The sequence below is a fragment of the Pteropus medius genome, unplaced genomic scaffold (assembly GCF_902729225.1).
Source record: "Pteropus medius unplaced genomic scaffold, Ma_sr-lr_union100, whole genome shotgun sequence".
NCBI classification, from domain to species: domain Eukaryota; kingdom Metazoa; phylum Chordata; class Mammalia; order Chiroptera; family Pteropodidae; genus Pteropus; species Pteropus medius.
Window position 1 is genome coordinate 4,274,860 of NW_024356335.1, and position 26,741 is coordinate 4,301,600.

The window sequence follows — 26,741 nt, forward strand, 5'->3', positions numbered from 1 at the left end:
GAACTGCCAGACTGTGTTCCACAGCAGCTGCCCCATTTTAGAGTCCTACTCGCAGTGTGGGAGAGGTTTCTTCACATCCTCATCAATAACTACATATTTCACTCTGCAATCAGGAGGCTTTGGGTTTCAGAGGCCCTCTGGACTGGAGCTCCTTGCGAGCTGCCAGTTTCCGAGTCCAAACTACGCGCCCGCCCGTGTGCCGGCGGACGGGTCCGCACCGGAAGTGGTGTTTGCGTTGCTCTACGCTGCTGCGCGCGCGCCCCGGAAGCGGAAGCGAGCCTCCGTTTCTGGGCGGCTGATTCGAGGTCTTGTTTTGTCACAAGCGGCAGCTCGGGAGAGCTGCGGCGGGGCGTGCGATGCCGTCGGAGGGTCGCTGCTGGGAGACCCTGCAGGCACTGCGCAGTTCCGACAAAGGTCGCCTTTGCTACCACCGCGACTGGCTACTGCGGGGCGAGGTGAGCAATGGACCTGGAGGGGGCTGTGTGGCCCTTCTGGCCCCTGCGCCGGGAACCCGTGCATCCTAACAACCCACATTTGTTTCTTGACTTCTGTGCGGCTGCATTATCCTGTCCTGGGATTTCTGCCTTCTCCGGCACATTCTAGGCATTGGGGAACACTCCTTACGTCAGAGGTGCTCTTTCTGAAGGCTTCATTGCTCCCCAACCAGAGTTAGGCGCCTCCGCCCATGTTGTCAAAGCAACCCGGGGCTCAGGGTCAGTTACTTTACGGCGCGCCTCCTGTGCTAAGAGATCTAAATTTTAGCAGTGAACAATTAATATGACCTAACCTATTGCTGCCAGTAAAAAGACCAAAGTTTTAGATGACATTGGACGGACCTGTAAAGTTTAATGGGGGCGTGGTCACTATATTTGCAAAGTCCTGTCCTAGACCGCTGGAGGGGGGGATGTAGAGACAGTTCAGATTTAGCTCCTGCTCCCAAGTCGCTGGTAATCTAGCTACTTCAGACTTTTTGTGAAACAATTCTGAAGCATTTCTCTTGTTTTTATGTCTTTGACAGTTTTAAAGAATACATGCCTTATATTCTGTAGGGTGAGTCCCAGCATGGATCTGTCTGGTGTATACTCAGAGTATGCATTCTTGGCAGGACTACCACAGAAATGCTGTGTTTTCAGTCACGCCAGGAAGCACACAGATGCTTCAAACCATCCTGACACCACTGGTGATGCTACTAACCTTGATCACCTGGTCACTTTGGTATCTGCTAGATAACTCCACTTAATTCATCATTTATCCCTTTTAACTAATTAGTATTCGTGGAGAGGTGTTCCAAGATGACACCAATATGTAGCTTTTCTCTCATCAGAACTCCACTCTTAACATTAATGGATTTCTGCCTAAATCAGTCACCTCTGTGATATAGCCAAATGGTGTTTTCCTTATATCCACCATTCCTTCTACATTTGTCAGTTGGCACTCTACCATAAGGGAGGGCTTTCTCTTCTCTCCTGTTTAATTAATTATATTAGTACAGACTCATAGGTTCTTATTTTATTCAGTGAGATCTTATCCATTGTAACCTTGTGCATGTATATTTCACCTTGTGGGAGGTATATCTTCAAGATAAACTTCTAGAAGTGGGATTGTTGGATCAAAAGATAAACATGTAGTTTTTGTTATATATCACCTAATTCCCTCCCATAATAGGTTTACCATTTACCTTCCAATCAGCAATGCATGATTGTACCCATTTGCTCACAGCTTTGTCAACAGAATGTATTATTATACTTTTAATTTTTGCTTATCTAATAGGTAAACATAAGGTCTCAGTGTAGTTTTATAATACATTTCATTTTTGAAGTTGAACATTTTTTCATATATTTAAGTGATAACTTTATATCTTTATTTGTGAATTGCCTGTTTATGTCATTTGCCCCTTTTTCTGGTGGGGTTTCGGTGGGGTTTTCTCCCCTTAATTTTTACAAGTTCTTTATGCATCAGAGATAATAGACCTTTATCTGTGATATATAGTGCATATATTTCTTCTAATTTGTCATGTTGAATTTTTTTCTGCTTATGGTGTTTTTTGTATGTAACTTTGCCTCTGGAATTTATTTTGGGGTATGAATAGTAACAAGGTGTTGTAGCAACGTTATTTCTAGTGTATCTTTAAAATGAGCCTCATCGTTGTCTAAAGTGTATATAAAGCATTTTGCTTCTGTGACCAGATGGTTCCTCATGGGTTGAATATCTATTTTTTGTACATGGGACGTGTACCTATGATCTAGATCAGGAATTCTCAACCACAGCACCTTTGACATTTTGGGCCGGGCTGGATAATTCTGTTGTGGGGTGGGGGCCGCCATTGCTGTCTTGGTGCATTATAAGAGGTTTAGCAGCATCCCTGGCCTCTAACCACTAGGTGCCAGTAGCAACCTCCCGGTTGTCTCCAGACATTGCCAAATGTCCCCTGGAGGGTAAAATTGGCCCTGCCCGAGAACCACTAATCCACATAAAATAACGGCTTGCAATTTTTGAGTAATTATTATGTGCCAGGTTCTGTTCTAGGTCCTTAATTACGCTTTTAACAGTACCGCCCTCCCTCAATCTTTTGAAGTAGATCCTTTATTCCATTTTAGAAGCGACGAAGCTGAGGCACAGAGAGGTTAGGTAGCTTGTCCGAGGTTTTACAGGTAAGTGGAATGCTGAGATGGAATTCAGACCAAGAAAGGTTGGTTGTAAACTCAGAGCTCTTAATCACTAGTATACTGTTCTCACCATATTTCCTGATAGTATTTTCCTGACATCATTTTACCAGGCAAAATTTGCTATGTACTTTAACTATAATGAAATGATACAAGCTTCTCTGGTTTAAAGCACTGTACACTAAACATATAGTTAACTGGTACAGTTGAATAAGTTGTTCACACACACCCTGGAGAGCATCTAGGACTTGTCTTCTGGTATAAATTCCATTTTTAAAGCCATTGGCTTTTACATCAGTAACTACTTTTCTTTGCTTATTTTTTATCTTCATATTTTCACTTTAAAATTATAATGTTTATTTAAAAAGTTAATATGTAAAATTAGAACAAGGAGAAATATGTCACTTTTATCCAAGCATAACTTCTGGAATATTTCCTTCATGTTTTTTAGTGTAGCAGCATTTGTTTTTATTTTATGTAATTGTAGACATATTGTATTTATACTCTTTTTTTCCACTTAAAATTGAATCTTAAGTTAATTAGCACATAGGATTCACAGTCAGTATTTTTTAATGACTGATCTCCCACTGTGTATACTATAGTTTACTTCAAAATTCTTCTAGTGTTCTTTTCTCTTCCAACATTTTCAGTTGCTTTTTCATATGCTTTAATGACCATCTTTGTGCATTATTTTTTTTTTCTGTAGTTAGGGTTATTTAGTCTGATACTCTAAAAGGAAAATAGAGTCATTATCAAGAAACTACTGTACTCTCTCTTCATCTCTGATTATTAATGCAGTTACTTTGGGTCTTTGGTATTTACGTATGTATGTTTGCGTACAGCCTTTTTAGATTTTCAGGAAGGCATGTAGTGGGTTATCTTTGGTTGCTTAGATCAGCTGACAAGCCAATTGAGCTTAACCCTATTCTTCTCTCTAGGATGTTTTGGAAGAATGTATGTCCGTTCCCAAGCTATCTTTCTACTCTGGATGGGTGGTAGATCATGTCCTACCCCACAAGCAAGAGAACCGATCTCCTTCTGAGACTTCATCCTCCTCCAGATCTGCTTCAGCCCTAGATCAACCTTCATTTGTTCCCACATCTTCCGTCAGAAGCCTTGCCTTCTCACAAGCCTCCTCAGCAACACCAGATGGAACCAAGGTAAGGTTTTTAATAGGCTGCAGCCAAAAGACAGTGGTAGCTGCAAAGTCGAATCGTTTAACATTGTCATAGGACAGTGACCTTACCCTGGGGAAAATAATGATTGCTTTTTGTTGTAGCTGTTTATAGGGACAGTGTGGGTTATACCACTCAGTGTTCTCTTCATAAGGACCGAGAAAGAGAAAGTTTCCTCTAACTGCCAAGAATAGGAATTAATGTTATGAGCGATTGGGTTGTTTTTTCTCCTAAACTGGTAAGGCCTCCCTCTTTGTGCCGGTTGCTGGAAGCCTTAGAGTAAAATTTACATCTGCTCTTAAAATTTATATACCTTACTTATCATTAGTTCTGAATGAGTTTTTACCCTTTTGTTGTCTCTGGTTTGCCCCGCCTTTGCTTCTCTCACTTAACAACATCCGTTAAATTGTTCTTTTTCTTGTTGCTATACTTTCAAAGTTCTTTGTTCTTTTCGCCCAAAGTTCTTTGTTCTTTTCGCCCTTCCCCGCTGCAGACTTTCAGTTATTGAAAAAACATTACCATAGCATCAGAAGAAAAAATTTAAATCTCCCTATCATATCATCATTTCAGTCAACAGCTACTTCTTTCCAGGCTCCTATGCTGACTGTTTGTACCTTGACATAATTAAGTTGTATATGCACTTTTGATTCTACTTCCTTCCTAACATTATTTTGTTCACAAACTATTTTTCATGTTATTTCCACCTTTGTAAATGTTGTACTTACCAGATATATAATATTCTGTAATTCAGAGGTCTCCAACCCTTAGGTCGTGGACTAGTACTGGCCCATGGCCTGTTAGAAATGGCTGCACAGCAGGGGATGAGCGGCAGGCCAGCAAGCGAAGCTTCATCTGGACTTGCAGCCGCTCCCCAGCGCTAGCATCACCGCCTCAGCTCCACCTTAGGTCACCAGGCATTAGATTCTCATAGGAGCACTGGTCCCCAGTGCCAAAAATGTTGGGGACCGCTGCTATAATTTATTAAACAGCTCCTGTTTAATAGTGCTGCTGTGAACACACGTACGTGTGTTATTTTGAGTACTTGTTCTCAGTTCTTTTGGGTCTGTACCCAGAACTGGAATGCTGGGTCACATGGTAATATATGTTTAATTTTTTGAGGAACCACCGTACTGTTTTCCACAGCAGCTGCACCATTTTACGTTCCTCAGCAGTGCCAAGGGTTCCAGCTTCCCATCTTTGCCAGTGTTTGTGATTTTCTGAAAACTTTTTATATAATAGCCATCCTAGTGAGTGTGAAGTGGTATCTCATTGTGGTTTTGATTTACACTCTCTAACGATTAGTGATGTTGAGCATTTTTCATGCGCTATCTTCTCTTGAGAAGTGTATGCAAGAGTTATTCACAACAAACAAGAGTTTACAATACAGTAATTTATAATCCTAAAAAGTAATTTAGATTAGAGATGATTATTCATATTATAAAAGACTGCACTGTTCTCTGCCTATAAAGTTTATTTTTTAGTTTATATGTAGCACATCATCTTTAAAAATATTAGTCTTTAAATTTTTTTTCTAGCAATTGAACATTATAGGCAAAAAAAAAAATGAATTTCAGTCTTACATCACACCTTATGTAAAAATTAACTCAAAGTGATCACAGACTTAAATGTAAAACAGTAAGACTTCTATGAAAAAACAAAATTGGAACCTATGGCTTGGTGGAGAGTTTTTAATTTTGATGCCAAAAACACAATCCATTAAGGGAAAAATCGATAAATTGAACCTCGTCAAAATGAAAACCTTTGTTCTTTGAACAACCTGGTGAAGAGGATGAAAAAACAAGTTATCGACTAGGAGAAAATAGTTGTAAAACTGCATATTTCATAAAGGTTTTTTTAATCTAGAATATATAAAAAACTCTCAAGACTCAAACGTTTAAAAAAATCACTTTCTAACCTTTAATTAGAAAATATGGTAAGATGTGTACAGACATTTCTCTTAAGACAATGTACAAATGGCAAGTGAGTATATGAAAATAGTTCAACGTCATTAACTATTAAGGAAATACAAATTAAAACCAGAATGAGGTAGTACTACACACCTATCAGAATGGATAAAATAGGGAATAGTGACACCAAATGCTGGCAATGATGTGGAGAGTCAATCATTCATACATTTTGGGTGGGAATGTAGGATGGTACATAAAGCCACTTGAGAACATCGTTCAGCAGTTTCTTAAAAACTAAATATGTACTTAACTAGCAATTGCATTCTTGGGCATTTTCCCCAAAGAATTCAAAACTTACATTCACATAAGAAGAATCTGTACACCAATGTTCATAGCAGCCTTATTCATAATATCCCAAAACTGGAAACAACTAAATGTCTTTCAGTAGGTGAATGGTTAAACCGTGGTGAATCTATACCATGGAGTACTACCAGCAGTAAAAAGCCAATCTCAGGCGGTTAAGTACTATATGATTTCATTTATTTAACACTCTTGAAATAAAATCATTATAGAGATGGAGAACAGATTAGGAATATAAGGTAGGTGTGGCACAAGGAAGCTTTATGGTGATAAAACAGTTCTATACCTTGATTGTGATGATGATTATAGGAATCTACATGTGTAAAATTATGTAGACCTGTCCACATACAGAAATGAATGCCTGTAAAACTGGTGAAAATTTAATAAGTTCTGTGGCTTGTATTGATGTCAATTTACTGTTTTTTATGTTTTTCTGTATTTATGGAGATCTTACTATTGGGGGAAACTGGGCAAGGCATAAACAGGAGCTCCCTGTACGAATTTTTGCAGCTTCCTATGAATTATAATTATTTCAAAAGACAAAAATTTTTTTTAGAGTTTCTATGAGCAGCTTCTCAAAGGCAGCATGTTCTAGTTCTGATCCTGCCGATATTATGGCATGCCCTCCAGCAAGCATCTTTTCTTCATTAGGCCTCTGGTTTTTTTACCCATATAATTTGGTACTGAACTAAATTGCTGAGGTCCTCTCCAGGTACAAAATTCCATAATTCTTGAGGTTTACATAAAGTTTGGGATGGCTTTATGTAATGGATTACTGTATCATTTAGGAATTTTTGGTATTAAATAACAGAAACCCAGTTACTAGCTTAAGCAAAAAGGGGGCGGGGCTAGGAATTGAATGGCTTATATTGCCAGGAAGTCTAGGTGTGCATTTGGAATCAATGATCTAGATAATCTACTTTTTGTGTATTTCTGCTTGACATTATTTCTGATTTGATCCAGTGACCCAAACACAGGGCTTTATCTCTCTATCTCTCAATTCAGTCTAACGCTATTGGTTTCATTTTTCAGATAGACTCTCTCTGGCAAGATGGCTATTGGTAGCCCTAGATACACATCCTTTTACGTTAACATCCCCAGAAGAAGGGAAAGCCTTCCCAGATAGCTCCATCATAGAAATTCAAAGGTGGGCTCTGCTCTAGCTTGGCTCATAAGCCTCATTGCTGCTGTAGATACTGGCTACAGGGGCTAGAAGACTTTGATTACCAGCTGGTCACTTGCTTACTCCTGAGGCTAGGAGGGTGGAAGAGTTGGGATGTCGGTTGGGCTTGTTCCACCCAAACCATCCTAGCACGAATGGAGAAAATTTGGCTGGGCAGATCAAAACAAGCGGAAAAGCAAAAAAGAAAAAAGAAAGAAAAAGAAAGAAAGGAAGGGAGGGAGGGAGGAAGGAAGGAAAGGAAGGAAGGATGGAAGGACAGACCCAAAGTTCAACAAACACCAATTTATTAAGAAAAACAATTAGAACAAAGTCAATATCACGAAAAGCACACTGGTGTAACCTAATTTATTTTCTTGTTGTTATTACTTGTCCGTAAGTAGGGATGTGGTTTTTGTCCAGAAGAGAAAACACCAACTGTCGTACCTTCTTAAAAGCTTAATTTTTCTGTCTTCTCTCTATATAGGGCAAACATGAGTCCCAGCATACAGAATCTATGGTACTTCAGTCCTCCAGGGGGATCAAAGTGGAAGGATGCATCCGAATGTATGAGCTGGTGCACAGAATGAAAGGAACAGTAAGTGACCCATGAAGCAAGGCAGGCTTGACCTTAGGGAGCCATATTTAAATGCAGTGTCTCAGGGTTTATGACTGCTCGCTGTATTCTAATCATCGTGCCCCACCTAGTAGCTCCCAGTTCATTTTTGGGGATGGTATAATGTAGCCATCAAGAGTAAGCCCTCTGAAGTCAAATCTAGTTTTAAATCTACACTCTCCTATTTTACATGTGACTTTGGGAAAATTACTTAGGCTTTCCTAGCTTTTATTTACTTCTGCAAAATTTGAAGATGATCTGGGGTTGTCAGATAAGATTATACTGAGAAGATGGACCTTAATAGCCTCTTGAGAAAAGGATAGCATTATTTTAATTAATTTATTTGGCTTTATTATTTTTTATTAGGAAAGCAGTGCATGATTTTGTAAAATTTTTTAAAGAACACATGAGTTTATAAAGTCAAAGTCTTCTGGCATCACCCTTATTCATTTATGCATTGAGACAACAAATATTTACTGAGCACTTATGTGCTAGATGTCGTTTTAGATCTAGATAAAACAGTGGATGGAGTAGACATGGATCCATGTCCTCATGGAGCTTACATGCTGGTGGGGAGAGACAGAAGTAAACATGAGAAATAAGCAAAATATAATTAGAAGACTTATAATCTGAGTGAAAGAAAGGAACACCATTAAAGCACTAAAAAAAAAAAATGGTGGTTGCTTAGACTAAGGTGGTAGTAGTGGAGATCATGTGTGAGGGTGGGGGAGGGGAGAGGGGCGAGAGAGAAGAGAGAGTTGTTGAGTCTCTTTTCCTTCCTAGCTCTTATTTAAACAGAGTCTCAGAGGAGAAGACAGTATGCTTGTGCTAAATTTACCTTCTTGCCCTGGAAGTTTTAAAAACTTTAAAAGTAGAATAACGTAATGTTTTAACAATATATTTTGGTATATCTCTATGCCAGTATATGTAGCATCTCATCCTTTTTAAAGGCTGCAGAGTATTCTCTAGTATGACCTACTGCAATATATTTAATCTTTCCCCAGTTATTTTAAATTGTTTTAAATTCATTGTCATAGTGAACAGGACTACAGTGAGCATCCTTGTACATATATCTTTGCACACATATGCAAGTATTTCCTCAGGATAAATTCCTAAAATGGAACTAGTGTCAGGATGTGTACCACAAAATTTGATAGTCAAAATGTCAAATTGCTCTTAAAAACCACAGGAGAGTACTCATGAATAATAAATAACATACCTGATACCCTTCGGTGTAAGGGGAAGGGACTGGCCTAAGTGGAGGTATGGGGACGGGGTGGAAATCTAGGCAGAGAGAATAACACGAGGATAGGAGCGAGCTAGAAATGTGCGTGCCATGTTTATGGAATTCGAGTAAGGACTTGTGTAGATCACCTTGAAACCTTCATAAGAATACACAAGATGGAAGCTTAAAATCGAAGGCTATTTGATACTATGTTGACAAATACCTGTCCCTTCCCAGCTTACACTGGAGTGACAAACTTTATGGGGCACGTGGAAGAGCTTTCCATAACAGCTGAGTTTAAAGATCAACCCGAAAGAGAGAGGTGACTGAGCAGAGGTTCTGAGAGGCACACAGCTGATTCCATGCCCTCGAGTATCTGATGGCGTGAAGGCCAGATGGGAGGGTGTTCTGGGGGGGTGATGATCAAAGGGCTAATGGAGCTCCACAGAGCAGGTGCTCGTCCTTTTCAGGAGGGCCTGAGGCAGTGGCAGGAGGAGCAGGAGCGGAAGGTGCGAGCGCTCTCTGAGATGGCATCCGAACAGCTGAAGCGGTTTGACGAACGGAAGGAACTGAAGCATCATAAAGAGTTCCAGGACTTACGGGAAGTGATGGAGCAGAGGTGAGCCTCCCTGAGCTCTGACCCGGAGCCCAAAAGGGAGGGTTTACACATCTCCCGAGTCCTTAAATGTCCAAATAAAATAGCCAGAGGAGTTTGTAACCCAGAAAAATAACCGGCCTCAGAAAGGCGACCAGTGTATCACAAAGGGAGGCTTTTAGGGGCCATGGAACCGCGTAGGAGGCACAGCTGTCGGCTGATGGTTTCTTTCTGCAATTTCTCATTCAGCTCCAGAGAAGCCCTGGGCCAGCAGGAGAAGCTGAAAGCTGAGCATCGGCACAGAGCAAAGGTCAGAGTCTGGGACGGCCAGAGTGAGTGTTTCAGGGTCTGGCTGTGACCTGTCCCAAGAATCAGGTTCTGGCAGACCGTCCTGAAGGACCTGGCCCATATCGCAGCTCTGTATGGCTGACCCTGGGCAGTCTTTTCCTGTTCCGGGGCCATCCGCGAAAGCCTGTCTCCCACATGGGACCGGAGGCATGTAGAAAGAGAAAGCCCAGGAGCCCCGCAGAGAGGTCACCTCGGAGAGGTCACCTGCCGGCTCTTTCCGTAGATCCTCAACCTGAAGCTGCGGGAGGCAGAGCAGCAGCGCCTGAGGCAGGCGGAGCAGGAGCGGCTGCGGAGGGAGGAGGGCCAGGGCCGCCTGCGCAGCCTCTATGCCCTGCAGGAGGAGGTGCTGCACCTCAGCCAGCAGCTGGACGCCTCGGACCAGCACCGAGACGTGCTCAAGCTCGACCTGTCAGCCTTCCTGACCCGAGGCAACCAGCTGTGCGGCCTCATCTCGGGCATCATTCGGGCTGCTTCTGAGGTGAGGGAGCTTCAGGGGGCACTGTCTTTGAAATGGAGAACCTTCAAAGCAGAATCATTTTCTGATTTAAATATAATGTCTGCTTATTATCACTTGTCATCTCCTTACCTAGAGGTAACCACTGTTAACATTTTCTATTTCTTTTCTGACAGAGTGCGTGCATGTGTTTGCACATGTGTGCGTGCATGTGTATGCGTGCGCACGTGTGTGTGTTAGCTCTGACCCAAATTGGACTTCTATAGATATAGACTATCTTAGGTTAAAAAAATATTTATTTCTTCTGCTTGCAAAATGCTTTAGTTCATTCAGTAATATATACTGAACTCCTATGCTTATGGTAAAAATTAAAACCTTACAGAAATGTACATTCCTTTTTTTCAGTTAACATTGAATTTTGACTATGTAATTACTGTAATTATTAAAATAGTTTGATGTTTTTAAGGCAGTGTTAAAAACTGCAAGTCTCGCCTCAATTCATACTAGGTAGTCAATAAATATTTGATGAACAGATGAAATTGGTTATATGTCTAACATATATCCATACCAAAATTTGTTGAAAAAAGTATGCTTAGTCTTAAACATTTAAGGTTCTGTATTTGCACTGCCGTGCGTAACACTTCAGTGATGTCATTTTATATATTATCCGCATTTCTAACTATTTCTTGGAGATAAAATTCCTAGAAACCGAATTACTTGGTTATGGAATTTTAAGGTTCTCGGCTCACATCCAAAAGTTGTGCCAGTTCACGCTTTCATGAATCGTGTGTTCTTGCCCTTCGTTCATATTTCTATCAGAGTTTGTGTTTTAAAAGAGCAATTTATGAGTTCTAAATAATAAAGAACTTTAGCGTTTATCATATTTGAGGCAGAAGTTTATTTTCCATTCAAACTCTTTTTATAAGTTTTGTTTACTTTTTGTAAAATTTCAAACCTGTACTGCAGTGTGGAGAGAGCAGTATAATGAACCTTTGTGCACCTTTCCCCAAGAATCAACACGTGGCAGGCTGGTTTCATCTGTACTTCCACTCACCGCTCCTTCCCCCCACCCCCTTCATGGTTTGACAGTAACTTTCAGGCACATTACTTCATTTGGAAAATACAATAGTGTGTATCTCTAAAAGATAAAGCTCTCTGTTAACATAACCAAGATAGTAATATCACACTCAAATAAACTAATTATTTAGTGTGGTCAAATGTCAGTGTTCAAATTTCTCCAGTTGTCTCAAAAACTTTTTTACAGTTGGTTGGGAAATTAACATCCACCGAGTTTCAGCTGTGTGGTTTGCTATGTCTCCTACTTAAGTCTTTTAATCTCAAGGCTCTATCTCTCTTCTATCGCTCGCTCACTCTCGTGCGCTCTCTCTCTCTCCCCCCACTTATTTGAAAAACTCTGGATCATTTGTTCTTTAAAATTTCCTACATTCTGGAAAATTCCAGAATGCAATTGCTAATTCTAACCCTGTGATGTATTTTATTTATTTATTTCTATTTTATCAGAGTTTATTTGAGCCAAACAGACGACATGCTAGATGCTGGGAAGCAGGATCTCAAATGTATATCTTAATATGTTTTTTTAATTCCTGTATCTTCTGTAACTGGTCATTTTACTCAGGATAGCACTGTCCAACAGTGTTTTCTGTGGTGATGGAAATATTCTGTATCTGTGCTTTGCAGTACAGTAGCCACTAGCCACATGTGGTTATTGAGCACTTAAAAGTTGACTAGTGAGGCTGAAGAATTGTATTGTAGCTTAAAATGTTTTTAAAATCAAATTTCAGTGGCAACAGGTGGCTGGCTACCTTACTGGACAGCGCAAATCTGGAGCCCTGATGAGATTCAGTTTTGATTTTTTTTTTGGCACAGAACTTCGTAGCAGGTAGTATATACTTGTTGTGGCTCCACAGCAGGCACATTGTATCTGATGGTCTTTCCACTTGGGATGTTTTAAGGTCGACCAGCGGCTTCAGCTGTTGTTGGTCTTGTCTTCCAAAGATCCCCGCTAACCTTCAGCTAATGGTTCAGTGGCCATCGCTGGCCATTGATTCTATCCATTATTTCATTAATGGTGGTGGACTTTGAGTTTTTCTGATTTTATCATTCTTTTTGGAATTTTACTACAAAGAAAATTTCCCTATAAACTATTTATCTTGAGGTACAGTCTATATAGAAAGGAAAGGATAACTATTCGATTCTTTCCATTTTCAGTTTTCAGAATAATGAGTTGCTTTTCTAACATTCTTCTACAGTAACTTATGAGGTTGTTTCTTTTAAATTATCATTAAGAACTTAGGAATCTTTATGTATTTGATGTGCAGTGTGTTTCAATGTGTTATAGTTCTGTTGTTGATAAAATCGTCTCATCTTTGATCAATGGGGGCACCTCCAGCTTGGCTCCTCTGTCCTTTGATGAGGCCCCAAGTAGTGTTTGTTGCAGCAGAAAACAAGTGAGCCAAGATGTACCTACCTCATCTTGAACATTTTCTTCTCCAGACCTAGAATCGGGCATTTCTTCAAATAGCCTTATTACTTGTGGTTGAAAAGATATTTAGAAAACAAACACAGTCTCGTTACTAGGGTTTGTCATTGTTTCTAGGCCTTTTCTAGAACAGAACTAGAAAATATGTAATTCTTTAGGTGAAAATACATTAGTTTACATTGGTCTTTTTCATTCAGATACCGGATTGCCGCATTTATTTAACATCTTTAATTTTATATATGTATTATGTTTATTCCACACTGAAAATCTCAGTTTCTAAATTAATGAACATTATTTACTTTATCCTACTATGTATAGTATTATATGTATATATATGTAATTTCATAACATGCAATTTCAAAACAATAATACCAGTAGTAAATATATGATTCCTGAATAACACTTTAAGATTTCTTTGCAATTTTGGGTGGGTTTTTTTGTTTTGTTTTGTTTTTGGCTATAGCTGTATAACGCTAAGGGATGTATAATTAAATTACTATTTCACTTTACTTGAAATAATTCTCTTTATTGTTAAGCCACCAGTTTGATAGGTTGATTTTTTTCCATTTGTGCTTTGAATTGTTAAGAAATTTTTTCAACAGTTTAATTTTGTTATATACTTTTTAAGCCATTTACGTGGTTGCAAAGTAAGAACTTCCAAAAAGGTGTATCTGGAAAAGTCTAGCTTCCTTCTCTTTTGCCCTCCATCCTGTTCATGTTCTTTCTGCAAATGACCATTTCTGTTAGCTTTTGGGTGCTGTCTTTATTCTTTAAAAACAGGAGCAAATACATACATATATATGCATCTCCACCTCCCAGGATTAAATATATATATACATATGTGTACACACACACACACACACACCTCACTCCTTCCCTCTCTCTCCTCTCCCCCTGTCCCCTCTTTACCCCTTTTCCCCGTCTCCCTCCTGTACCTTGTTTTTTTGCACTTAGCAGCTCATCCAGGAGATGACCGCTTAGCGTTTCTCTCATGTCTCTGTATGACTTCTTAGTACTCCGCCCCATGGACGTGTAGTATGACTATAGCTTATGACATTTCGATGTAAAGAAATGTTGGGTTTTTTCCCCCTCATTTAATCCATCTGAAATTTATTAGATGATTGGTGGAAAATAAAGATCTTTATTTTTTTAAATATTCATACATTTTACCACCGCTTTTCCCCTCCTGATTTATAAATATTCCTTACCCCAGTAAGTACTATCCTGGGACCTCTTTCTCAATATTCTTTCCTGTTTCCTTGATGGGTGTTTATTCTTAAACCAGGATCATCCTATTTTAATTGATGTAGCATTATAATACATTTTAACATTAAAAGAGAAAGCTTATGAATTTTCTGTAGAAAAAAATTTTTTTCTCTTCCACTCTGGGACGAGTTGGTTTAAAATAAATGGGTTCATTGATTTAACAGACAAAACTATGAAACATGTTTATGGGACAGAACATAGAAATGATACAGAGCTTCTCAATTCATTTTATAATTCTAGTCGTAAAATTCTGACAAAATAGCACACTAAAAGAAATGTGCATGTTAGTTTGACTTATGCGCAATCTCATTTTTGAGCAGAGGTTATAAATAAAAGATAAACTCAAGCTCATTAGTGCCTCAAAAGAATAATGCACTATAACCAAAGAAGAATTATTCTAAGTATAATGTAAATCCGGTTCAATTGTTATGAAATCTATTCATGAAACTCGTTTCACTATTAGGTTAAGGGAGCAAAATTATATGTTATCAGATGTGAAAGTATATGCTAAAATTTGACATCTTTTCTTGATCGAAGAAAAAAAGCAGCATAAAAATGTTTCTCATTAACATGATAGAGTGTACGTATCCACCTAAGACTACATTTCAGATATGCCATTAAAGTTGGGAAAGAAAGAAAAATATACCACATTATTACTGTTCTTCAGTGTTGTTATAGATGTTTTAGCCAATACAAGACAATAAAAAGAAAGTAAATATTTAAATGAAGAAATGTGATTATTGTTACTTGAGGAAGGTATGATTGTCTACCTAGAAATCCAAGAGTAAAAAGCTGGAAACTTAGGTTTTTTAATGAGACAGCAGTAATATGACCAAAATTAGAAAAATTTTGACAAAAAGTTAAAAATTTGATGGAATATAAAATACCTAGACTTAAACTAGCATGAAATGGATGTGCTTTACATAAAGAAAGATATAAAGCTTTATTGAATTTATAAAACAAAGCTTGATTAAACTGAAGTATTTACCACGTTCTTGAAGCCTTATTAAAGTAGCTATCAAATTTGCACAAATAAATTTAGTGAAAATATCTAATAAAAAATGTGTTGGACTGTTTCAAAAAGAAACCTAGTAATGAGGGACTTACATTATCAAATATAAAATGTTTTTCTAACACTACAGTTAAAGCAAGTTCTTCTTGCCTAGGTACAGACAGCAAGATTAGTGGAACAGAATAGCAAGCCCAGAAGGAGACACAGTTTTTGTAGGTAATTAATATTTTATAAAGGTATCATTTCAGATCTTTTCAGATCATTGGGGTAAAAATGGATTATTTAGAACCATAAAAGTAAAGATTAAATTTGTGCCATTCTTTCCTCTTAATTTCATATTTCTTGGATGTTTAAAAACAAAAAGAAAAATTATTTTCAGTGGGGGAAAAAAAAGGTGAATATTTGAATTATATTAAGGTATAGAGGCCCTGTATAAGCACAGCAATAAAAGCAGAAGTCAGGATGGAAAAGATTAATAGATAGGAGTATATAAAAGTTAAAGACACGTTGCAAGTTAGGAAACATTTGTAACACATAAAGCAGACCAAAATTAAATGGCCTTGATGTAGAGAGAGCCCTTATGATTTATGGAAAAAAGATAAATTACTCTCTACTTCCATCCCACTAATGAAAAAAATGAACAAAGGGTGGGAAAAGCAGCTTATAAAAGTACAAATATGTAATTGTCTAATAAATTTCAAAGTAAATTCAAAATCACCATTACTACATGTAATGCAAATTAAAACAGTATCAGTTTTATCTAGACAATTGTTACAAGCTTTTATTTATTCTTTTTACTTTTTATTTTTCTTTTCTTTTTTTTATTTTTTGTTTTTTAGGCGAGGCAAACCTTGGTTGACCTCACAGATTGCAAGGACCTTGTCAGCTTACAATCCCTTATTTTTTATTTTTTAAGCCTACAGCACCTGGTCTTCCTAGGTGGTCTCCCATCCAAGTACTGATCAGGCCCGACCCTGCTTAGCTTCCAAGATCAGACAGGCCCGGGGTTGTTCAGGGTGGCATGGCCATAGACAACAGGCTTTTAAAGTATTCCAGCCAGTGCTGGTCGGTGGACATGATGGCAAATTAGTATTTCCTTCAAAAGAACAGGAAAGCAGACGTATCACCATGCCGAGGACTGGTACTCCACTGGTGCGGCAGTTCCAGTTCCGGAAATGGGAGGTGCGATTCAGCCCCACAGTGTTCCTAGGGTATAACCGCTAAGCTCTGCCTCTGTCACCCGGACAGAACGGCTTTCCCTCGGCAGAGGACCAAGCTGTGGCCGAGAGAGCACTGCAGGAAATGCGGGACCTCCTTTCGGACTTGCAGCAGGAGATCTCCAGGGCCTGCGAAGAGAAGAGGAGGCAGGACGAAGAGGAGGCCCAGGCGAAGCGGCAGGAGTCGCTGATGCAGCAGGGACCAGAGGTCCACAAAGAGTCCCCCGCTCCCAGCCAGGGCCCAGCGGGGAAGCAGAACGAAGGTGAGTTTGGGTGTGGATACAAATACAATCCTTTAACTTGGCGTTAAGTTTCAGAATGTGAAAAGGCACAAGAACGTGTTTTGAATATACTGTTAAGATTAACAGGACAATTTGCCAGAACTTTTACATAATGTAAAATTCAGTACTTTTCCTGAATTACATTTAGTTTTGATTGATATAGAGCCTAACTTCAGATTCTAACACTTTTCACGAGGACTCGAAATGCTGTATAATTCTGGTAGAAGTATTATTCCAAGTATTGCTGTTACTGAGTATTTTAAATAAATATGTACAAAATACAAGATCGTTTCGTACACAAGAAAATCAGTATAGCACAGTGGTTGAGAATGCTGGCTTTGGAGCCAGATCAGTGAGAATCTAGTTTTCCTGCCTCCTAGCAATGTGACTTTGGCAAATGGCTTAACCTTTATATATGTTTCCTTATCTTTTCCCTTATCTATAAAATGAAGATAATAATAGTATCGACTTCGTGGGGTTATTGGGACAGCGAAAGTTACAGAAAGTGATTAGAACAGTACCTGGCTCATACTGTGTTCAGTAAGAACTAGCTATTATGAGAGCCTCTCTCATTCTTCAGATCTCCAGGTGAAGGTCCAAGACAGTACGATGCAGTGGTACCAGCAGCTGCAGGAGGCCTCCGGTCAGTGCGTCCTGGCCTTTGAGGGACTGACCAACAGCAAAGATAGTCAGGTAGGGAGGAGTGTAAGGTGGGCATCCTTTGGGCCGACAGTGCTCCGAATGGCCTTGTGTCTCAAAGGAATGTAGTCACTGTGTCCCATTCCCTAATCTTAATATATCTACTCACCTCTTCAGTACACTGTCTGCCTGTCACTGTTTTCTTCTTGGCAGGCCAAAAAGATAAAGATGGACCTCCAGAAGGCTGCCACCATCCCAGTGAGCCAGATCTCCACCATTGCAGGTTGGTTGGAGGAGTTAAGAACATGGCCCCTTGCTCCATTTTATTATTTTTTAAGACTCCAAATCTCCTTATCTGTAAGGTTCCTATACACAGTATGTTTGAACAAATGTTGGCAGTTGGATCAGGTGAATGTACATTATATGCATTCTATTTCACTCTTCTTCATTTACTCTTCAGCATGTATAAGGTAATCGTTACGTGTTCATTGACTTAAAAATAAAAACTGTATATTAATAGAAATTTATTTAAGATGGCTCTTACTAAAATTGAAAGTTACCGTGGTAAACGTCACCAAGGGAACCTAGGATGTGACTTGTATTCTTTGCTTTTGTCCTGCATGAGCTTTTCCAGACCGGAAGCCCTCCCGTTAATACTTTAAACTCCTTCCTTTTCTCTCCAGAGACTGGGATTTAGAGAGTAGGAACCAGACATGAGCAAAATCTTTCTTCTTTAGAAACAGCGGTTTGTTTTCTATAGAGCTCTCAATGTGAAGGCCTCCAAAGTATAGACTATGCTGCCCAGTGGCCGGGGAGCTGGGGAGTATGTACAACCCAAAGGCTGCTCTGACTCAGTGCGGGTCCCAGTTCCCCTGGTTAACTCGTTGCCTAAGAAGCATAGGAAAGTTGCAATTTCTTCCCTTGAGAGGCCGTGCGGCAGAACTTACATACCACTTTGCTGCCTGAAATTCTTTCTGAAATAGGACGAGGTATAAACAAACACATATCACTTTCTGGAATTTAAAGTGCCATTTTCTTGGATAGCAGCAGCCGCTAGGAGAGGTGACTTGACAGCTATTCCATCCCTTCACCTCTCTCCTCAAGTCTCTACCCCTCAGCTGACCGCAGACAGCCTTGCCTCCTCCTCCTCCATCAGGTGTCAGGTGTGCAATCCTCTGACGCCTGCCCCGTCCACCTCTGCACAGCTGCATTTACCTCGGCGTCTCCTGTTTCAGAGGATGAGGTGTCCTTCCAGCCCACACTCACCCTTCCGCCTACTCCTCTGTTCCTGTCGCCTCGTCACTTATTTCCCTTCTCTTCTGCTTTCTGCAAGATTACTCCCTTTTTCAGGCTCCTTTCCCTTTAAACATGCGCGAGTCACTCACATCCTAAAACGTTTCCTTTGATTCTACATCTCCCAAAGATTTTGCTGGTCTCCTCACGTTTCCGTTTGGCGTTGTCGATTTCCCCTTTATGAAATGTGACGGCTTTGGCTTCCACTGAGCATTAGTTTTCAGGTTCTTCTCCTCTTCCCGCTGGGGCTTCCTCGGTCTCCTCCCTGCACCTCAGTCGTAGGTGATTTCTAGGGATCTGCTCTCCCTGCCAGCTCGTCTCATTCTGCGTACCCCCGTGGCCTCACACATCACCTCGATGCCAAGGACTCTCACATCTGGGTCATTCCTGTGCTGAGTTTCAGATTCTCTAGGTCCAGCTACCGAGGGACATCTCTGCCTAGATGGCTCTCAGATACCCCAAGTTTAATGTGTTCAGATCTGAACTCATGATCTATTTTTTTTTTTTTTTTTTTAGAGGAGGCAACCCTTGGTCCTTTGGTTGACCTCACAGGTTGCAAGGACCTCGTCAGCTTACAATCTCTTATTTTTTATTTTTTTTACGCTTACAGCACCTGGTCTTCCTAGGTGGTCTCCCATCCAAGTACTAACCAGGCCCGACCCTGCTTAGCTTCTGAGATCAGACGGGATCGGGCTTGTTCAGGGTGGCATGGCCATAGACTCGTGATCTTTCTTATGCCTGCTTTTTCTCCTGTTCGCACTAAGTAATCAATAGCACCGTTATCTACTCCGTCACCTTAGCTGGAACCTGGGAGTCACTCCCATGGCTGCCTCCTCTGTTTCATTCTCCATATGTAATTAGAGTAACGTTACTTAAAGTAATTAGCTTGGCAGGGTGTTTCTAAACTGGACGTGCTATATTAATTTAAACTTTGATTATGAGTAACAGAAACTAATTCAGATGTACACACACACACACGCACACACCACCCACCCACCCCCACTCTGTCATTCGTCCCAACGATAAAGAGGTCTTTCACAGAACCTGATGGCAGGAGTGGAGCTAGTCTCCAGAGTAGATACTTTAGGACGTGTCTCTACCGTCTCGTCTTCCCTCTGTACGTCTCGTTTTGAAGACTGCTGTTCTGTGGTCCATGTGGCAGTTGCAAGGTCCCACTGCGTCCCACAGGGCCAGCCACTTCAAGGAATTGACTCCGTCAGTTGTGCGACTGGCTCAGCTGGACTACCCTGATCTAACTGTAGCCAGTGCGGGGTTGTGGGTGGCACAGGACCTGTCCTACGAATACAATTACTGGGAACCCCCCACCACGCGTATCCGATTGTCGTTTATTTTTCTGCCTCAGTATTTTGGCCTTAGACTCCGAACCTGCAGAGGGCCACACAGCTGGTGTAGATAGATTCCTTCTGTGTTCACTGCAGTGGTGAAAAATAGCTTGAGCCACAGCCGTATCTGTTAACTCACTCGATCTCTGTCGCACCCAGGCTCCAAGCTGAAGGAGGTCTTTGACAAGATCCACAGCCTGCTCTCCGGAAAACCCGTTCAGTCTGGCGGGCGCTCCGTGTCCGTCACGCTGAGCCCACAGGGCCTGGACTTCGTCCAGTACAAACTGGCGGAGAAGTTCGTGGTGAGCAACCGCGTCGCCAGAGGTGTGGGAGAAAGGGGCTGGCGCACAGCACGCACGCCGTCCTCCAGCGTTAACACCGTCCCCGTCTGTGTTCCCAGAAACAAGGAGAGGAGGAAGTGGCCTCCCATCACGAAGCAGCGTTTCCCATCGCGGTCGTGGCATCCGGGATCTGGGAGCTGCACCCGAGAGTCGGGGACCTCATCCTTGCTCATCTGCACAAGAAGTGTCCATACTCGGTCCCTTTCTACCCAGCTTTCAGGGAGGGGATGGCTTTGGAGGACTATCAGAGGTGAAGCTGTTTCTCTCCCTCCGGGCCTAGGCAATTCACGAGGCAGAAACAGCGTTCATGTTCCTCCTCCTCACCGTGTTTCTGCACCTCGAATGTTCCGTCATAACACAGCGTCTTTCGTGCAGACCGGACCGCTTTTGGAATTCGTGGGCTTAGGTGCCAGTAATCAGTATAGTTTAGTGGAAAGAATCCTAGGTCTAGAATCCAGGGTCTTGGCATTTTATCCCTGCTTTGTCATTTAATAGCTTTGCGGAATGGGTAGTCATTTCGCCTCTTCGAGCATCATTTTCCTCATTTTTAAATGATATGTACCACCTGTGAGCGTACCTCGCAGGGCTTCTGTGATGCACAGATCTGATCATGGATGTGAGTGCCTTGTAAACAAAGCATTCTATGTAATCACACTTCATAATGTATTTATAATAACAGATTGTACTTTTAGCCATAAAAAGTAATCTCGGATTTGTCACCCTGTCCCTGTCATTGTGGATTTTTTTTCTTTCCACGTAGGATGCTCGGCTACCAAGTGAAGGATTCCAAGATGGAGCAGCAGGACAACTTTCTGAAACGCATGTCGGGGATGATCCGTCTCTATGCTGCCATCATCCAGCTCCGCTGGCCGTATGGCAACAGACAAGAGGTAGCAGAAAGGCTCACTGCCAATGTCAAGAGGTCAGACCGTATCGGTATTCTGTCTGCGGGAAATACTGACCTTCTTTCAGAGAGGGTTTCTAGTTACATGAGTTAAGGAATACTGCTGCTTCATGTAAGTCTTTAGAGAAGTTGATGATGATTATTAGGAAGGTTTTAGATCATCAGAGTCATTTGTTCAATGACCGACTCAGCTGAGGCTTTAAAGAACTGTTTATAAAAGAGTCTATCAGACAAGAGTCTGTTGTAAATCAATTATTAAGGTTAGAAGATTTTATTAGAAGGAGAGTAAGTGAGAAATTGTCATATTAGACCTATTTGGTGCCTTAAAAGCCAGCTAGGTCATGTACCTTACTCACAAATGGACAGATGGTCAGCAAGCTGTAGTGATACGCACTTGGCAGTGACAATACCACAGCCGGATCCAGGGCTTCGACCTGCCCGCACAGTTTTTTCCTCCAGAGATAACAGATTAGGAAAATAGAGGAGTTAATGGACTTGGAGACCTAAAGAGAAAAGAATCTAAATTGACTGAATCTAAGAAGTGTATATTGTGCACCTATTATGTCCCAGGTTCTGTGCTAAAGTACCATGATAGTAAATGTTGGTTAGGATAACTGTTGGCCTGTAGAATCCCAGAAATGGAAGCTGACAGATGTATATTATATGGACGCTGTAAAGAATGTATGGGTTCCAATGTATTGGAACATTTTAAAACAAAATTCATTTTGGCTTGTGTTATTTCTCCCCTGTGGCACGTGTCGGGTAAGATGATCTGGAGGTTCATGTCCACTTGGTAAGGGCTAGATAATTACATTGGGAATTTAGATATCTCAATAAAATCAGATCAAATCGTGACCAAGCCTCTCTCCTCCCAGATTCACCCTCATGGCTTAAATCATGGCTGGCGCTGGTTGGCACAGATATTGAACATGGAGCCCCTGTCAGATGTGACAGCCACCCTCCTCTTTGACTTCTTGGAGGTATGTAATGCAATTATCACACAAGGGAGACCCGGGGGTTAAAGCAACCTTGGGCCACTGCGTGACACAAATGGGGAAGCAGTATAGGGTGACGGTGAACAGCGTTAGGGTCCAGTGTCAAATTTTTCTTGACAAACCTAAACAATTTTTCTAAGACAAACCTAGCTTTAGATTTCTCTTCCCACCGTACCTTTTCTTCCTGTGTGGATATCTATTCATTGTAAAGGACAAAAAACTTTTCACATACCACATATGAAAAGGGGAATTTGTTTTAGGGATATAGAAGTGACTCCCAGGACCAAGGCTAGGATGTGCAGTTAAATCTCGTGAGGGCCTGGAACCAGGAACTAGAATGTCACCAGGTTCCAAGAGTCTCTCTGGGGCAACGTGGTCTTTCATATATGCTCTTTCTGCAAGTTGCCTCACCCTTGTTCTGTAGGCCAACTTTCTCTGGTTCTCTTTGCACAGTGGAGAAGGTGTCCATCCTGCGCTCAGTGTGGTCACCCAGTGTAGTGAGACTAGAGTCCCCCTATTATGATTCTCACTCCCAGAACAGAAAACGATTAACCAGCTAGAATCAGGCATCATCTTTGTCCAGAGACTCTGTGCAGGCCTGTCTTCTTATAAGGGGCTACCACTGTAGGGCGAGGGCAAAGGTTTCTGTGGAAAGGAGACACTTCTTAAAGAAAAGAGGCACATGCCGTAACAAATCTGGGACCATTTGGCCTATAGTGACCATTGTTTCTAGTCACCTTAAAGCTCCTGAAGTCACAGTGCATGAACAGTGATCCTGAACCACTGAGAACACAAGCGGGAGTCTGTAAACTGCTTCCTGAGGTTGGGAGGTGACCCCGACCTTTCGAAAGGCTTCCACTCGGTGGAATCAAAGAACAGTCCATTAAGTTTGGTTCACGTTTTCTGACATGCCCGGCAGGCTGGTTAAATGGAGGTGTTGCCATGTACAGAGACACGCTCTAGGAGAACTTGGACTTTTTTCTCATTCATTCTGTGGTCACTAGCTAAGTGGCATTGTGGCCGAAATTCTTGATAGGAGTAAAAGGCCGAGCACTGATCATGCTTTCTGGATCTCGCGCATGAGTGGGTTTTCATTCTTTGCTCCGGCGGGGTCTGTCTTTCCCCCAGGTGTGTGGGAATGCCCTCATGAAGCAGTATCAGGCCCAGTTCTGGAAGATGGTACTTCTCATCAAAGAGGACTACTTCCCCAGGTACTAGACTTTCTGAGCAGATACCAGGGATCCGATAGGTGAAACTCATGACATCAGATACCCTTGGGTGTGGTCACATGCTGTTGTTGACTCAGTTAAAAATACCCATCCTTCTCCTCTTTGATATTTGAATAAACACTTTCAAACTCTAATAAGAGTCTCTGTTGAATATCGTTGGCTAAATGAAAAAAAATTAGAAAGATCTCGGATTCGGATACCTGACATTTTTTTTAGCTCCATTCTTTTCCAAACTCCCCCAGATAACCTGGGATGGTGATTACATGCGCTTACGAATTAAACCAAGGAGTCAAACCCCCTCAGTAAATCAGTTGGAGAAACTGACTTGTCAGCCAGTTTGCTCGACTCCATTGTGGCATTCACCTTTAAGTACCCTTCTCGTGCCTCTCAATTCACTGGCATTTCAAGTGGGGGAAAGGCCGTGGCAACCCCCATCCCGCCTGGCCACAAAGACCTCAGAAAGGAGAGTGCCCTCTTCCCCTTTACGTCCTTGTTTGAAAGGGAGGTTGAGACCATTCGGAAGATCAACAGCACCCTTAGTCTAGAAGACGTCGCTGTGAGTCCTTGATCTACTCCTCCCCAGATCAGCGGGACCTGACTCCTCTCCAAAAGATGCTAATCGTAGGTGTGACTCACATGTCTTCCTTTTCTCCCTGTAGGATTGAAGCCATCACAAGCTCGGGACAGATGGGTTCCTTCATACGCCTCAAGCAGTTCTTGGAGGTAAGATGCCCTTAGACCGACACGTCCCAAACTGTCGTGGACCTCAAATGTGCCTGTGTCTGACGAGTCTTGGACCTCCCAGATTCTGAGCACAGTCTCTTCCTCTGTACTTTTCTGAACCTTATTTTTTGTCCGTAATTCCCCTTTAACCTTAAGGGCTGCCATTTCTCCTTCCTGCATGTCATTGCCTGTACTGCCTGTGGGGAAGCCACCCTCAGAGATGAAGAAAACCTCTCGAATGACTCTCGTGTCACCAGTATGTTTTTGGCATGTTAGCCAAGGCGCTTTTCTCAGGTCTCAGGTCTGGGGAACTGGTGAGTGTGGTCACTTTTCTCCATGAGAACAGACTGCACTTTCAACCAGACGGCTCTCATATTTCCAAGAGCCGAAATTTTTAAGAGGTTAATTCTGACAAATAACTTGAAACTCCGTGGTATGTCCGCCAAGATGGCCCGCTGACTTCCAACATCCCGTAGCCCAGTTGGGAAAATAGCAGTAGTGACAGGCGAGGCCAGGCCGTGGGAAAGCAGAGTGGGGCAGGCGCGGTAACAGCGTGGCATCCGTCCTCCGCTGCAGTCCACGCACAAGCAGGAGTCTGACACACGACCAGCGGTCTTACTTTTACTTTTTTCGACCACTGTTCCGTGGGACTTAAACTTTCTGTCCCTCAAAGTGTCTTCCAACTGTAAAGTACTGGAGGCACCGTTATCAGAAAATCATTCCGTTTTCTTCTTCTTTCCCTGACCAGAAATGTCTGCAGCGCAAGGAGATCCCTGTCCCCAAGGGCTTCCTGACGTCCTCTTTCTGGCGTTCCTGAGGCCGTCGCTCCTTCGCCCACCGTCGCCGTTTTGTTGCGGAGGGGCGACAATAAAGCAGCTGCACGCAGCCGTGTTTGGGAGTCATGTCAGACTTGAAACTCTACAGATGCGTATTTTTATGTATTCGTACCTTGTGACTAGCAAGGGAGATTTTCATGTGTCACAAAATCTAGGCGGTCCGATGACACCTTCAGGGGTCCACATCAAAGAGTAAATGGATTTGGCATTTCTCACTTTTGCAGGAATTCTGAGAAGCGGTGTGTAGCACTCGATCCCGTTTTCTTCCCTTTGTCTCTAGTATCTTTCAGAAAGGAGGTGCGCCAGAAGCCTTTCACTCTGAAGTGAGCCCACCACTTCGACTCCCCACCCCCCACCCCCACACTCACCCCTTGCCGCCCCGTTCAGATGAATTCCCAGAAACAGCAAAGACACATAAGGCATCTAGTGTAATAGTCGAGGCCCGAATTCTTACGTGCAAGTCTACGTTATGGTTGCTTTGCCTTTCTCACCTTGTGAAGTAATTAGAAATTCAGGAGAAGTGACTGATGTAGACATAAACACAGTCCTAAATGGCATCAAGGATTGCTTAGTGTCTGGGATGAGGACTGTTCCCACGTGTGATACAGAAGCAAGAAGCACTGTTTGTCCCCTTAGTTTGGGATTCAGTCCCTGCATGACTAGAGATGCATGAACCCGGGTAATTTTTTTTTTACTTGTTCTGACTAATGAGTGATAGATTTGCCTGACTAAAGCCACTACAAAAATCCGAAGCTCGGCTTTTCAGATGAGTCTAGATTTGTTTATGGAAAGATTCATTGTCGTGTGCCGTGGATCTCTTCCTGTATGCTAACCGGTGTCGTGTGTACCGATGTGCTTTTTTGGTGGGGAGGAGGATTCACTGGTGCTCGTGAGTGGCTACAAGTGACCCATTCTATGAATTATTGATTATGGTACCGAAAAAAATAAGTAATAAAGCTTGATTTTTAAAAACCCAATGCTGGTATCTAGTTGGTTCGGTGTGCTCGATTTCTTGTACCTTGAGCTATGTGTCAAGGTGGCATGGCAGTGCCCAGGTCTAGGTATAGCGTGATAGGCATTGTTTCCTTTTTTGTCTTCCTGACCTTCACCGCGGGAAAATCGCTTTTTTTCTGTCATTCCTGTTTTAGAATTATGTGCCAATAATGGCTTTATCTAGCAGAAACGGGGAAGTCTTACAGTATTTTCATGTGGACACAATGAAACGAACACTGGGGAAGGAAGGAGTCAGGAGAATTGGGCTCGGTTCACTTTTTGGTCATTCACCCTCCAAACTTCGGGATCCCCACTGCAAAACAATTAGGTTGGGATGGCTTCTGGCTCAGTGCCAGGACAACCAGAAAAAGGGCACAGCGGTTTTCAAAGTGTGCTCAGTCACAGTCACAGGGCAGAGCCTCCCAGCCGCCGGGTGACACTCATCCCTGCAGTCCCACGGCCTGCGGCGGGTGGAGCCCCAAGGCCCTTTGCCATTTACGCTTCCTCTCTTTACCTGTACTATACAAACGGTGTCATTTTCTAAGTATTATGACAGGGAACAGCTCGAGAAACGCTAGCTTTTTGATGCTTAGATGGGGCTCAGCCCCTGTACTCTGGTCAGCACATGGAGGCTTTTGTGCGAATTTTCAAAAGGCAGCCCTTTCTT

At 41.9% G+C, this 26,741-nt stretch overlaps 1 protein-coding gene, 1 non-coding gene and 1 pseudogene across 2 annotated transcripts; 1 reads left to right on the forward strand and 2 right to left on the reverse strand.

The window, feature by feature from the left end:
- The first annotated feature begins 251 nt into the window (after positions 1–251).
- Positions 252–26,058, forward strand: GLE1 (GLE1 RNA export mediator). Its single transcript, XM_039861580.1, has 16 exons — positions 252–455; positions 3,602–3,823; positions 7,752–7,862; positions 9,576–9,724; positions 9,950–10,010; positions 10,272–10,526; positions 16,529–16,760; positions 17,359–17,471; positions 17,631–17,700; positions 20,213–20,355; positions 20,454–20,644; positions 21,155–21,284; positions 22,174–22,278; positions 23,422–23,504; positions 24,182–24,245; positions 24,994–26,058. Exons 1-16 carry the CDS (start codon positions 357–359, stop codon positions 25,060–25,062), a joined length of 2,097 nt encoding a protein of 698 aa, XP_039717514.1. The 5' UTR covers positions 252–356; the 3' UTR covers positions 25,063–26,058.
- Positions 16,195–16,313, reverse strand: LOC120601833 (uncharacterized; annotated as a pseudogene).
- On the reverse strand, positions 19,312–19,430 carry LOC120601805 (5S ribosomal RNA). The gene has a single exon (XR_005652567.1). It is a non-coding gene; the product is annotated as a 5S ribosomal RNA (ribosomal RNA).
- Positions 26,059–26,741: the final 683 nt, after the last annotated feature.

What these genes read in the sequence shown, in the direction of transcription:
- GLE1 (XM_039861580.1), top strand. Translation starts at nt 357, where the DNA reads ATGCCGTCGGAGGGTCGCTGCTGGGAGACCCTGCAGGCACTGCGCAGT. An exon ending in TGCACAGAATGAAAGGAACA is followed by an intron (nt 7,863 to 9,575) that starts GTAAGTGACCCA and finishes CGTCCTTTTCAG; the next exon opens with GAGGGCCTGAGGCAGTGGCA. An exon ending in AGCGGGGAAGCAGAACGAAG is followed by an intron (nt 16,761 to 17,358) that starts GTGAGTTTGGGT and finishes CTCATTCTTCAG; the next exon opens with ATCTCCAGGTGAAGGTCCAA.